General features: G+C 38.1%; 2 protein-coding genes across 6 annotated transcripts; one reads left to right on the top strand and one right to left on the bottom strand.

Annotated features, from left to right (window-relative positions):
* The first annotated feature begins 1,739 nt into the window (after positions 1-1,739).
* On the top strand, positions 1,740-5,097 carry LOC106950527 (protein RD3). Its single transcript, XM_015037450.1, has 3 exons — positions 1,740-1,998; positions 2,132-2,439; positions 3,932-5,097. The coding sequence occupies exons 2-3, from the start codon at positions 2,132-2,134 to the stop codon at positions 4,302-4,304; spliced, it is 681 nt and encodes a 226-aa protein (XP_014892936.1). The 5' UTR covers positions 1,740-1,998; the 3' UTR covers positions 4,305-5,097.
* An 887-nt stretch (positions 5,098-5,984) lies between these two features.
* stx5a (syntaxin 5A) lies at positions 5,985-13,129 on the bottom strand. 5 transcript variants are annotated; one of them, XM_015037446.1, is made up of 12 exons: positions 13,012-13,129; positions 12,355-12,581; positions 10,898-10,968; positions 10,620-10,675; positions 10,451-10,521; positions 10,242-10,358; positions 9,927-9,983; positions 9,729-9,810; positions 8,073-8,159; positions 7,829-7,932; positions 7,449-7,570; positions 5,985-7,168 (listed from the first exon to the last, which is right to left on the bottom strand). In XM_015037446.1, exons 2-12 carry the CDS (start codon positions 12,415-12,417, stop codon positions 7,009-7,011), a joined length of 990 nt encoding a protein of 329 aa, XP_014892932.1. In that variant the 5' UTR covers positions 12,418-12,581; positions 13,012-13,129; the 3' UTR covers positions 5,985-7,008. The 5 variants fall into 5 exon arrangements, with proteins under 5 accessions (XP_014892932.1, XP_014892930.1, XP_014892931.1 ...); XM_015037444.1 differs by having other exon boundaries at positions 10,898-10,971; positions 13,012-13,128; XM_015037445.1 differs by having other exon boundaries at positions 10,898-10,971; positions 12,355-12,534; positions 13,012-13,128.
* Positions 13,130-13,704: the final 575 nt, after the last annotated feature.

The following is a 13,704-nucleotide window of genomic DNA, read 5'->3' as shown; positions in this document are numbered from 1 at the left end:
TGAAAAGATGTCATTCACTCAAGTCTCGTTAGAACCTCAAGACATTCTTCACGCCACTGTACTAAATGATCATTTTTGTATTTTTTTTTTTAAATATTAAACTCTATACTTACTAATATATATATCTTCTACGGCTGAGTTGCGTATGTCGCTGTTAATTTGTGATTTTTATTAAAACAAAGTTGCATAGCACTGTTTAGTACTCATTCTATATTTTCACTGTGTTGTCCAACAGCTGCTGTATTTTTTTATTTTATTTTTTTGCATATATGTATTGATATTTTCTTATTTATATTTTTAGTTTAGCTTGTATGGTGTTTTTATACTCTGTTTTGTTTTTATTCTGTTGTTTTTAACTTCTGTTACTTTCATTTTATTATGTCCACTTATGCCGTGACAGCTGAAATTCCCCACTTGTGGGATTAATAAAGAATTATTTTTGTTTTTATTAAAACAATGTAGCATAGTAATTACTGTTTAGTACTCCTGCAGTATATCCCCTATGTTGTCCATCAATATCTGTATTTCTTTATAAATATTGATGTTTTTGTATTTACATTTTTAGTTTAATTTGTATGGTATTTTTCTACACTGTTTTGATTTTTATTGTGTTGTTTTTTCACTTCTGCTATTATGTTCATTTTCTGTTGTGTTAGTTATAGGACTAATAAAGGATTATTTTATCTTATTTTATCTTATCTTAACTTTCCCTTTGTGAGGCAAATAATTGTTATTCTATTCTATTCTATTCTGAACCATAGCATCCTTTTTTTCTACTTCTGCAGTACTTTGTGTTTGTCTATGATATAATAAATAGTACATTGGTGTTTGGGGTTGTGACAAATGACAGCATAAAAACAGAAACATGGAAGAACAACTTTTGAAGGCACTGCATAAATAAAGTCTGGTGCTGAGATGAGAATGGATAAAAAAAAAAACATTTCCTGATTTTGAGGCTGCTGTAATGATACCTTGCGGTGTGTAATTATGTTCTTGCCTCTTTCTGACTGAAATGTTCTTACAACAGACCTAAGCAGTTAAGCTTAAATCACTCACACTTAAATATTATCTTAAATTCAATAGACCTGCTCACAGTAATATTTACAAAATCATCTCTTCCTGCTATACAGCTGTACCAGGACTGAGAGTAGAGTAGTAATTAGATTATAACAGTCACAACAAGCAGTCATTCTTCCAGGTAGGCTGTGGATTTGAATGTAATCTGGGATTTGGTGGCTCAGTGCTGAGTGGTGTGGAAACCCAGAAACTGGCCTGATGTTCCTAACATATACTGAGCCACACTGCTGAGTATTTACAGGTGATTGTTATGTCATGTCACTGTGATGATGTGTAATAACTGTGGTATTACTGAGAATATTTGAGGAAAAATATCAGATATTCAGTTTTTAATGTTTTGCGGAAGAAATAAAAGTTTGAAACCTGAACATTTTCTTCAATGTTTATCCAAGATTAAACTTCACAGAAATTGTGAACAGTTTCCTCTTTAAAGGCAAATAAAGCTGCATTTGACGATTAAAAAGACGAAATTAATTGATGTTGAAAAGAGAATAAGGAAATGCAGCTAAATGAAAACAGATCAGCTTGATGTCACCCCTGTCTGTGCGGTTATGTAAAATGATTTCCATCAGTCACACTGATGCACCCGGCTCTCCCTGCAGGCGTGCACTCATGTCCCAATAAGCTCATCTCGTCACTCTATCTTTATTAATACGGGACGACATTCATTCTCAATCCCAAACTCACACAGTCGCTCCACGCAACTCCTCAAAGTATTACCTGTGCTGTCTGCCGGGGACCTCCACAGGTAGCCAGGCAGTCAGGCAGCTGTGCGCCACCGGCTGGAGTCTCATTCATCCACTCTGCCCATGGAGGTCTGCTCTTCCTCTGGCTGCTAACAGAGTCTTGACCAGACAGACAACTGAGGGATTTCTGCCAGAGAGAAACACACCACCGCTTTGCACATTCACTGTCATAAAGGTATGTGAACGAATAAAAAGGAGGAGAATACTCATGTGTTATTATTTAGATGTTTGCTGTGGTTTTAATCCACTTTTTCCACGTAAAGGTTGTTTATTTTGTCACATTGTGAGATGTGATTTCTCTTTTCCAGATGTTTCCTTGGTCGGCTGTCTTCTCCCTTGAGCCCAAAGTGCCGGGTCAGCGCAGCACAGAGGAGCTGGTGACCAACACTCTGATGCTGGAGCTGGGCGCCATGGTAAAGCGGACCGAGCGCATCCGTTTGGAGAGGGCCACCGAGGGCCGGCGCCGGCGCCGCAGCTCCTCCTCCACGGCGGACTACAGCTGGCTGGCACACACCCCGACCCCTCAGCCCTACCAGCTCACCCCCAACGACCTGCTGGAGCTGCAGGACCTCTGTGCCAAGATCCCCCCTGCACAGTGCGGCCCTGTCATTGTTAGGTGAGAAACACTGAAGCAGGTGAAAGAGTCTATCGGGCAGGAAAACAAGCAGAGAATTAAATTTAAAAAGGTGTAAAGTTGACTGGGGAACCACAAGAGGAATTGTAGTTTTTCTCCCCACAAAGCAAAGATAAACTTAATGAACATGCCACTTCTCAATTTGCACTTTATTGTTCATTTTATTATTTACCACTTAGTACTTTTACCCTATTTAATTTTCAAGTTAAGTGCTTTTCACCAACAATTCAGACTCACTGAATGGTGTTTTTCACGATTGATGGTCTCTAAAATCATTGTGAAATAGAAACATTATAATATAAAATATGAAGAGATTTTGAAGGACAAGAGAGTTGCAGAGTTGCAGTCTGGTAATCCCTTTAAAACTCTGAGCAACAACATGCTGATGCTCTCAGATCCTCACTACCGGTGAAATACAATGAGATGAAACTTACTCCTTCGGATTTCTATGTATTCTTTTATTTTTTATTTGTTTGAATTTAGCAGCCAGATCTACTTAAAAAGTGCAACATGAGCCAGTTTTTAAATGCAGTTTGTATGTCTTTTCCATTTTCAGATCTGTTTGCTTAAAACTTTTTGACAACTTCATCCCTAACTTGTCTGCTTTTTCTGAAGTTTTTCTTTTTCTTTCTAAGCAATCAAAAGGAGTGATAAGGACATGGACTGGAGCAACCAAGAGGCCAGTTCTAACTCTGAAGGAGCTGCAGATATAGTTCAGATAGGAAAATTTTGTTGAGATTTCAACAACTGATACTTTACACAAATCTATCTTTTATGAAAGAATGGCAAGACATTCCTGACAAAGTCCTGTTACCATGTAGTGTAACCAGCAAATGTGCTCTGATAAAATTCTTCTTTGGACGAAAAACGTAATGCTTGAAGAAACTAACACCCTGGCCTAACATGTGAAACATGCTGATGGCAATATCGTGCTGTGGAGAAAGCTCTCATTTAGCAGGATGCTACATCATGGACAACCCTAAAAGAAAAACTGAGACTGCAAAAAACCTCAAGATAAAAGATGTCACTTCCACCCTGATGACTGCATCAACCTACATGTTTGAAATGATTAATCATGATAAATCAATTATTGAAAATATTCAACTAATTTAATAATCAATGAATTGCCCATTGGGGTATAGTGAATCTGAAAGGGTAATCTGATGATAGAACAACACAGTCAGAGCAGTAATTTAGCCTAAAAAGTACAAAAAATATTTTGCATTTGCTACAATTGATCAAGCGTATAAAGAATGTTGTTATTGCAATTTGAGGCAAAAATGTTTATTTTCTTATTTAAAAAAGGAACTGTCTGTTTGTGTATTTTTAATATTGTACAAAATAAGCTTAAAAGATTAAACAAAAAATCTGCAGAATATGCCCAATTTTTAAAATCAAATTAATTGATTAATCGTCACAATAATCGATTACTAAGCGGTATCCCTAATCAGATCACGTCCTCTCCTCATTGCAGGTTTAGGAGGCTGGTGTCCCAGATGGAGCCTGAGGTCCATGAGGTTCCCCGGCTGTTTCGCACAGTACTACGCGACTGCGTGGACGAGGTCAGCGGCAACGACGATGTCCAGCCGCCGAACGCGTTTTACGAGAAGCAGCAGCGCAGCAAGAGCCTCTCCTTCGTTACATTCCGCACAAAGTTTCGCACCGGGCAGATGTTCAAGGGGAGCGGCTTGAGGGGCTCCAGGGGGAACCTGCAGCAGCAAATGGATTGGTCCGACGATGAGGACGATGGAGAGGGCGAGGAAGAGGCCATAAGGGCCAGAGCGAGGAAGGGGAGGAGCAAGAGCATGCCAGAGATCACCCCACTGGAGCAGAGCGCTCAGGGGTGAGACCAGGGGAGGAAGACCTGTGGTGGTAAGGGAAGAAGTCACTTCGAGGAGTGAGGAAGGAAAAGTGAGAGTAAATTATAAGACGAAGACAACAAGACTCACTTTTCTCAAAAGAGGCGACGACAATGATGACGCAATGATGAAGCATTTGACAATTTTATAACTGTTTCATTCCAGTAAACTTTAGAAACTCAGAAGCATTATTGTTCTGATTGAAGGCTTTACTCTGTACTGATGGTTGAGTTCCAACCTGTCTTTGACCACGCAGCAGATCTTTGAGACAGAGTGAGCAGGAATTATTTATTCTTCAAAAAATGGTTTATTGACCATTCCAAACGTAACTTAAAGTAACTACAATGCCACAATTTTGCTCACTGACCAATGACGACATTGTGACAGATCAGCACATCATCTCCAGCAGGCATCACGATCCAAACCAAACTCTTAATTTTGCAACCAGCTGAAACAACAACAACATCTGCTGACAAATTCAAAAACTCAAGCACTCCTTAGATGTGGTGTAAGAGACATCTAATGAACTGTCCCTTTAAAGTAATGTCATGCAACGGGAGGGTGGGGGTGAGCACACACAGCTCAGGCTGCTTTTCTGCTGACTCAGCAGATTCTGTCACTTTGCGAAAGCTCTCCTGTCAATAAAGCCACTGCAACTCAACCTGAATTATGTCTGATGTTTTAATTTATTTTTTATTCTGAATGTGCACGCATGTATTTGGACTGGAGAAATATGAAATGTTCTCATGTAAACAGTGTGATTAAAATGCTCTTTTCTCTACATTGTCCCTGTTTTTGATTTAAATACGGTTCTTAACATTTAGGACTAAATCTTGAGGCAGTTTCAGTCTGCAGACTAAAAATGAACAATTAAACATCTTTGGTGCAATGAGATTTTTGGGCTCAGAGATCTAGAAACTAAAAATAAGACGTTAAAGAAAAAAAATATGGATGTATAAATAAGACATAATTCTTACATCAGGATTATAGTGAATGATAATGTAAATATTTTAGTTTACACTCAGACTATGTAAATGGAGGGGATTAAATCATGTGTACTAACAAATACATATATATATATATATATATATATATATATATATATATATATATGTATTATAAATGTGACTTTTTACAAAACAGCATTTCTGAAAAAGCCATGTCTGTTTTTCAAATAACTAAAAGAAAAATATATATAAAAAATATTAGTTTCACTATTCCCAAAAGTCAAACAAACATCCTACTAAAGTGACATTAAATAGTTCAAGAGGCCATTGGAGCAAACCAAACGCATAATTCTGTCTTTATAAACTTTACACTTCACAAAATTGAGTCTAAAAGTATAATTCTGGTGATGTTAGGGTTGGATGCAGTGGCAATCAGAAACCAGTCCATAAAGTTCTCTGGAAGAGCACACAAAGCTTGGAGGTTTGAAGCCACACATTTTGCAGACAGTTGGTTGGTTCTGCACATTGTGCATCTTAGCATGCAATTTGAAAACTATTCAGTTTATGCAATCACTTTTCCAAAACTGCACATAAACTAGAGATAAAAGACTAAAACCAAAAACCATGACATTTTGGCAAATAGAAACTAAAAATCTGATTCGCCTGATTAACTCACCACAAAAAAACAAAACAAAACAAAAACAAACTCCAAGCATCAGCATCAGGATCCGATTTCGTTTTATTATTGTGCACTCGCTCATCAATACATCATTAGAACTATTTGCACATTGTACAATAAAGTCAAGGCATTTGGCTAAAAGAAACTGGTAGAATAGGAACCATGTCTTCTCAAAAGGAGACAATCTTTTAAATAACATCCTGTACATTAGGTAAAGAGGGCAGACAACCAACCAGATACTTCCAGGGAATCTGGCAGCTTGAGTCACTTCATTAGCAGAGAAACCCCTTCATTAGCTCTGATCTTCTGTGGGGCGCAACATGAATGAGTCCCTTTAATCCCTTTAATGCTTGAAACGCTTGATGACTCCCGGACATTTCCAGTGACAATTCTTTTAATATGTTTCTACATCAAATTATTCTTCAGACTTGAGTTCAGCTGACTGTACCTGACTTCTTCAGCGTCATGTGACGGGTTAAAGAGCGTTCCATTTGGCAAATAAAGCAGAACAAAATATAACTGGATAAAACGGTTCACAGCATAAATGAATGGTGAATTTAGAAATAATGATTAGACAAGGTATTATCTCTCCCAGTAACACGAAGAAAACTAATGAGGATAGATTCCGGTTCCATTGTTTGCTGTTGAAATGAAAGTTAAAAAATAGATAATAAAGGGGGTGAAGAAGAAGAAGAAACAAAAAAATTTATAAGACAGTTTGCAGAATCAAACTATTAAATTACAGCCATTTTGATTAAATGTTTACAAAGAATTGGTCAAAGTACAACGCAGAGCAGCCTTTCCTCTCTACAAACTGGAGATTTTACACCATTTATTTGTTTTGTTAGGATAGAGCTCAATCACTTCATCTTTCAAAGTGTTGAACCACAAGTCCATAGCTTGGAAATAACCAGCTGAGTCCATGTTTGTTTGAATTCACCCCAAGCTGGCATGAAACCGTTCTAAAGAAGTCCGTCTTCTCAGTGTGTGGTGTGGACGTCTCCCGGTCCGACATTAGCTTCAGTTGATACGCTTTTCCTTTCTTTCAGACGCCCAACCCTTTTCTTTATGCGAAGAAGACAACGAAGATGATGAAGAAAACTATGAGGACAAGAAAGATCTTGATCATCAGCCAGCGGTTGGAGGAGACTGACTGGAAGTATTTCAGGATTTCTGTGTGAGCGGCCTCGACGTTCAGCTGTGTGTCCTCCACGTTGGCGTCAATCCTGCAGGGAGACAACGAGTTAGAGGGGGCAGTAATATCTGTGTTTCTGTCAGATCAGCCATCTTTAAAACATTAACCACTAAATATCTGACAGATTCAGTGCATGTACAACGCTCATAGTACAAATATTTAGCCACACATATTCCTCTTGTCACTGGGTTTCAAACATGGCAGAATATTTCTAGAAGACACATTTGAGAGGTTTTACTCTCTAGTTGTTGTTCCCTTTAATAGCATTAGAGATATGAGAATAATATGATCTGTCCTCATGGATCTCTCACCTCTGGATGGTCTCTTCTTGCTCCTTCACCATGTGAGCCAGCTGCTGGAATATGGAGCCCAGCTCCACGATGGTGCTCTCGATGTTCTGCATTGTGTCTGCACGGCTCTGGATGTACGAGTCCTGGAAACATCATCACGAATTTAAAAAAAAAAAAAAAAAAAAAAAAAGACAATATGTGCAATATGTCTGCAGTAAAATAGCAACAAATTAGGGATGTCCAGTTTTGATCTCAAGAAAAAGTCTCTGACTCCATCTGGGCTTCCCCAAATAATCTGTAATTTTAAAGAACTGTCGAACTAGGATGATGTTTAAATGTCTGTTCTTAATTGATGTTTCTATTTCGTCAATCAATACGTGTGACTAGCAGCAGCCGTGTACCTGTTCATCAATGAGCTGGAGCTGCAGAGGGTTGCTCTGGGAGTCCATGTCGATGGCCACGTCCCCCATGCTCCGGGACTCGTCCTGCATCAGGACCGAGCTTTCTGAAAGGAAAAACACACGCACGATAAACGGGATTTGACAAGAACCCTGAATGTTACAGCGGAAAAGCTGAAAGAACAGCGGGCACATACAGTTGCTGCCAATACCCGCTGTGTGAGGCAAGCTTCCAGGGGGGGAGTACCTTTTAAATTTGAGGTTGTATAGCCCTGGTAGTCATTGCGCGGCTCACGAGCTGCATGCGGCTCCTGGGCCCCTTTTTTGCGGCTCCCTAAAATATTTTTTAATCTTTGCATTACAGAGGACCAAATACAGTAAGAATCATTCACAAAGACTTTGAGCAGTTCACTACCGCAACAGCTGTACTGGCACCACAACCTAGGCTGTGCTAGTAAACCTGAAGACCATGCTCAGTGTTGATGTGCAAAAGCAACTGGCTCATAGAATCTGTTCGTAATGTAAATAATTCATGAAAATCCACAGCACATGATCAAAATACAGTTATTGGGGTAAATTTATTCATGTGAACAAAGTACTGACTGCATGTACTGGGCAAACTTCTCAGCAGGCTGACATTTCTGGATTAAAAAAAATATTTTTTTAGGTGATTTTATTAAACTCTTTGGATTTTTATTTTTTGTAAACCACAAGCCATCTTTAACAAGAACAGACAAACACTCAAAATGCATCACTGTGTGGTAATCTGACTTTCAGCTTAACTGACTTACTAAAACAAACTTCATTTTTAGGTGATTTTCTAATGAACTGAAATGGATCTGCACCACTACTACAATCAGAACAGTCAAAAGGTCGACTCAACACATCTGTAGAGAAGCACCAATCAGTCTTTCTGTGTGATTCGGGTTTCCAGGTTTCTGTGAGGCCTGACACGATATAAATTTTTATTGACACTTTTGTTTTCATTAAGCTCAGAACGGTGCTGTCAAAGTAAACTGTGTTGTTTGTGTTTAAAGGCTGACAATGTTTTCAACTTCTTAGTTTTAATGCAGTTAATTTATCCAATAAATGCAAAAAGTGACAATCATTATCTGCTCTCGATCGACTGATCAATGATCTAATCACCTGGTGAAAATGGATTTCTGCCTAATTGGTGCGTCTCTTCAGATTATATAAAACACAGTAATATGAAACACAATAAACAATCATACTAAAACACTTAAGTTTCGAACTGCTTTTTGATGTTTCATTACAAAAGCAGAATTTAAAGGGTAGTGGTAAACGTTTTATAGGCAAAGTTCATTTATACACAGAAATGATTTACCCATCTAGGCCTGCTCTTACAAAGAAAAGTCCTACTAGGGGTCAGTGTTGCTAATTAGCTATGATTATATACATGATGATGCAGGTAGTAGATTGTTTTAATTTACGTTTTTTGCATCTGCTCCTATCGAATAAATAATATTAGTAAATTAATATAAATATCTAAATAAAAATTATCTATGATTAAGAGAGAAGGAGGCAGACATGCCTTCTAGTTAAACTGTAAGATGGTTAATGTAGGCGACCATTTCGGAATAAACGGTAATGAACATTAGGGGTGTGTTTCTTCCACACAGAGATGACCATAAATGTGAGCTTTCATTTCTAAAGAAGAAACTTTAGAGCCTCCTCTAAATGTCCTCTGGGCTGTCCAGATAACATTCTAGCTTTTGATTTGAATTAACTGCAGCAGCTTATCTCCTCAGACCACATGGGCTGTTCAGCCAGAAAAGCAGCTTTGGCACAACGTTTGGCTTTATCAGTGCAGCGTAAACACGCCACAATGGAGCTGTACATCTTTACTTGATCATGCATGAAGCCAGGAATCGTTCAGACTTACTGAAGTTATTGGCCATCATAGGAGAAGACGCCGCAGGAGGCTGGGAGAACTGCTCTCTCCTGCTGCGCTGCTGCTTCAGGTTCTGTGGAAAATTTAAGCGATAAACGTTAAAAAGGAAAGCAAGATCTTACCACAACCTAAACATGAAAGAAGTGTTTTTGAAGTGCCATATTGTAGGAAGAAAAAAAAATCTCTCACCTCAGTTCGAACTTCTAGGACTGATTTAAAGTCATTAGACATGGATGCCAGTTTGGACTGTAAACAAGACAAAAATGAATTATTTAATATTTTCAGACCACACCAAATGTCTTCTACTTGTATGCAAACAGAAATACAAACACATTTGCTTCTTTTCTACTCTTTTGGTTAAAAGAAATACAACAAAAAACTGATACATTTTAGTTTTTACTTTGCACAGGTTGTTAATCGTGGCCAAAGTTAAAGTGGGTTTATCATCATTTAGAATCCATCTGCCTGTGGAGTCTGAACGGGAAACCTGACACTGTGGGCTACCTGTAACGACACCACAATGGTGTTTGAGTGGGTCTGGATGTGCCGGCCACCCGGAGCGCTGCGGGACCTCACCAGGTCCTGCAGCTGTGCGATCTGTTTGTTCAGACTGTTGATATCCTGCAGACACAAACGCAGCAGAAGGATGAGTCGGTGTGAAAACATTTCACCGAGTGTAAACTCACACTGAGCTCACCGCTAAATCAACTCACTTGCTTAATGATGTAGGTGAGTTCCTCTATCTCCACCGCCTTGTCGTCAAATAGAGATTTTCTTTTGGCCACTGAAACGTCACACCATCAGCAAACAGAATCAGCGTTTTGATCAAAGCTGCACAAAGCTTTTATTACTGCAGAACCAATGTAAAACATAAATACTTACAAATAGTGAGTTTTTCCAATTTGGCAAACGTATTGCTCAAGTCTTTCCCAATTCTCCTACAAGATCAAACAGAAAAGCAGCTTTATTAGCCAACCGCACTGTTAAAGAGCATTTCTTTCATGTATTCTGAATTTTTTTTATTTCATTTTGAATCAATTTTTTCCATTGACTTAAAGTAAAACATATGGGTGAGTGTACTTTGACACTTAAAAACACGTAGAGTGAGCAAATATCTGAGCTGTAAAAACACACACAGAGGCAGAGAAAGAGGCTCTTACTTGGCCATAAGTGTGAAGTCGCTGTGTTGCCTGAGGGCGTTGTGAGCTGGTTTACTGGGCTGCACTCCATTCTGCTACAGGAGGAACACAAGAACAAACTGATCAGACCAACATGAAGAAGAACATACAATGTGTTCCTCTATGTGACTCCACTTTATCACCAAAAGGGAAGAAATGGGAGTTCATCATCTTTCAGTTTCCCTGGTAAAAAAAAAAAAATCTCCCCCCCCCTCCCCCCATTACCTTTTACTCTTTATTCTAACAGACAGGTTTTGTAAAAAGCAATCAGTGCATTGTCAATTGTGTTTTCAAGAAAAAAATAAAAGTAAAAATATTGTATATCTTCTTTTGTAATGGTTTTAATTTAAATTCATGAATAAACCCCTGACATTGTGGCAACACCATTCATCTGAAAGGCCTCCTGATTAGAAAAAGCGGTGAACGTCGTCTCTGGATTACAAACATCGACATGTGAAGGAATATTAAAACTTTGCAACATTAGCAACCAGTTAAAAACTGAATTGCAGAAAACCAAAGCAGCAAACAAGGTTCCTTGAAGAGAGTTGGAGTTTGTAAAAAGAAGTTCGTTTTTCTTGAAGGCTGTGGTTTTCCTGCATAATAACAGCTGCTGGTTGCATCAGTGACTGATTTAAGCTGAGCTTTTTCAGACCTTTTACTTCTTAGTTAAGAATAACAAAAATATTTTTCTTAACACTAAACTGCAATCGTTGTTTTGCTTTAAAGGTTTGGTTTTAATTTCCCCAACATTCAGTTTGATCAGTTTCAGAAGCAGCAGCATGTTTGTGGGAACCTCAGAATATTTAAATTCACTTCATTTAAAAGGGGGTGCAACAATATGTTTCTACTTTTAAAACTGTACAAAAATAATGAAGATACTAAGTACAAAACATTCTCAGAGTTGTGTATTGAAGCATAATGTCTAAAATGACTCTAAAAAAAGCTTTTTGTGACACCTAGATAAGACAAATATCACCAAAAGGCCCCTTTTCAGGCACTTCTAATCATTCATTAATAGCCTCAAAATAAGACTTCTACTAAATACATTTACACAATGTTTTTGTAATTATTTGAATAGAAAATGTTTGAACAGAAAATAAAGAAATAACCTGGAAATGTGAAAAGTATGTTGTATTTTGTCAATTAAAGTTATTGGTAAAAATATAAACAACCTGTTGAAATGAGGCGAATCAAGATCAGCCTTTTAAACTGGAGTTGGCGCTCTGTCTAAATCTGAAGAAACCAAAAGTGGAACCAAACCACAAAAATAAATACGAAAAACTTAAAGCTAAGCAGAAGTTTCTTGTACAGTTGGTTATAGTTGATTATAAAAATAAATGACCTAATGTGGGCTATGTGTTTGTGTATGTATTGAAGTTTGGGACAATTTTGCTGTTGTTATTGTTGTGCTATGATGAGGGTGTTTTCCACCAACATACCTGTCTGCCCTGGAGAGATTTACAGGCCGACTGAAACTCCAAGGTTCGGTCGCGGCACGTCATCGTGCCGCCGATTAGAGGGTTAGAAACCCGCTGTGGATCACTAGAAAGACCGGATCCTCCTCCTCAAGCGGGTCTGGTGAATAATGAGCAAGAAGACCACCAGATGTACCGAGAAACCTACATCCAAGGCGGGGTGTTCTTCATTAACATACGCACACGCATGTCTGAGAAAAAACAAACAAACAAAAAAAAACATATGGAAACCTCTCTGAAGGGACGATGAGAAATACACAAAACACCAGATAAGAAATACAAAACAACACTCAACCGGCACCGTCGACTTCAACAACTACAGATATGTTGAAGTCGACTAGAAAAAACTAAATGATAAATAAGAGATATCGGTCGAAACTAACACAGAGACCTATTGAGAGCTAAATATACATATCATTAGGTAAGGATGATTAATCTGAAGTCTAAGAACAGGCCGCCCATCACGACGTACAGCTGATCACGGCCTAACGTTAGCTAAGCGATGCTAACAGGTTTTTCGAGAGATTCCTTCATATTTACCGCCACTTAATAATGTCTAAACTGACAAGATGAAGTCTTTTCTGGCTTGAAACATCAAAATTTGTCTTTGTTTCAACTTACTTGAGTCGGTATCACACCATTTTAATGTGGCTTCTCGATGTTTCTGATGAGAAGTAACCAACCCTACAGTTAAAGTTCCGATCCGGGTCATTTCCGGAATTGACGTCACTGCCACGTCTCCTTTACTGAGACTGAAAGTCCCCTGAGTTGTGCCGCTTTCGTCACCAGAGGGCAACATTTCTCCTCCATAGAGGTAGTTAAAATTAAACTATAATCAACACAAGACAAGAAAATAACAGCTAAATTTAACTTATTTTAGCCTAGTTAATTTTAAATAACGAATATAGTCAATGAAAAATACAAAAACACTGATGAGTTGAGGAGTAATATTACTGCGTATTCATCATTTGACCACCAGGGGGCAACAATTTTTTTCTGACATTCCAACAGCAAAGTACCAAAGGCAACACAGATACTGTAACTAACTCTTGTTATTCTTAAAAATAAATAACAAGGATGGTGTTACAAATAATCATGAATACATTTAATTCTTCTTAACTACATAATTTTCCAAGAAAATCAACAGATATTCTTTAGGAAAGAAAAAAAATTGCTGTATTATCACAATCAGCTTGAAAGTTTTCAAACAGATTCTCTATTGGTTTTAGGTCTGGGCTTAGACTGGGTCATTCTGACACACTCTGTAAATATGCTTTAACTTAAGCCATTCCATGGTAGGGTTGTTGTCCCATT

Source organism: Poecilia latipinna, unplaced genomic scaffold, assembly GCF_001443285.1.
Source record: "Poecilia latipinna isolate Pla-1442-1.1 unplaced genomic scaffold, P_latipinna-1.0 Scaffold405, whole genome shotgun sequence".
Classification (NCBI taxonomy): domain Eukaryota; kingdom Metazoa; phylum Chordata; class Actinopteri; order Cyprinodontiformes; family Poeciliidae; genus Poecilia; species Poecilia latipinna.
Note: the sequence above shows the minus strand (reverse complement) of the source record. Positions and strands in the feature narration are given on the sequence as shown.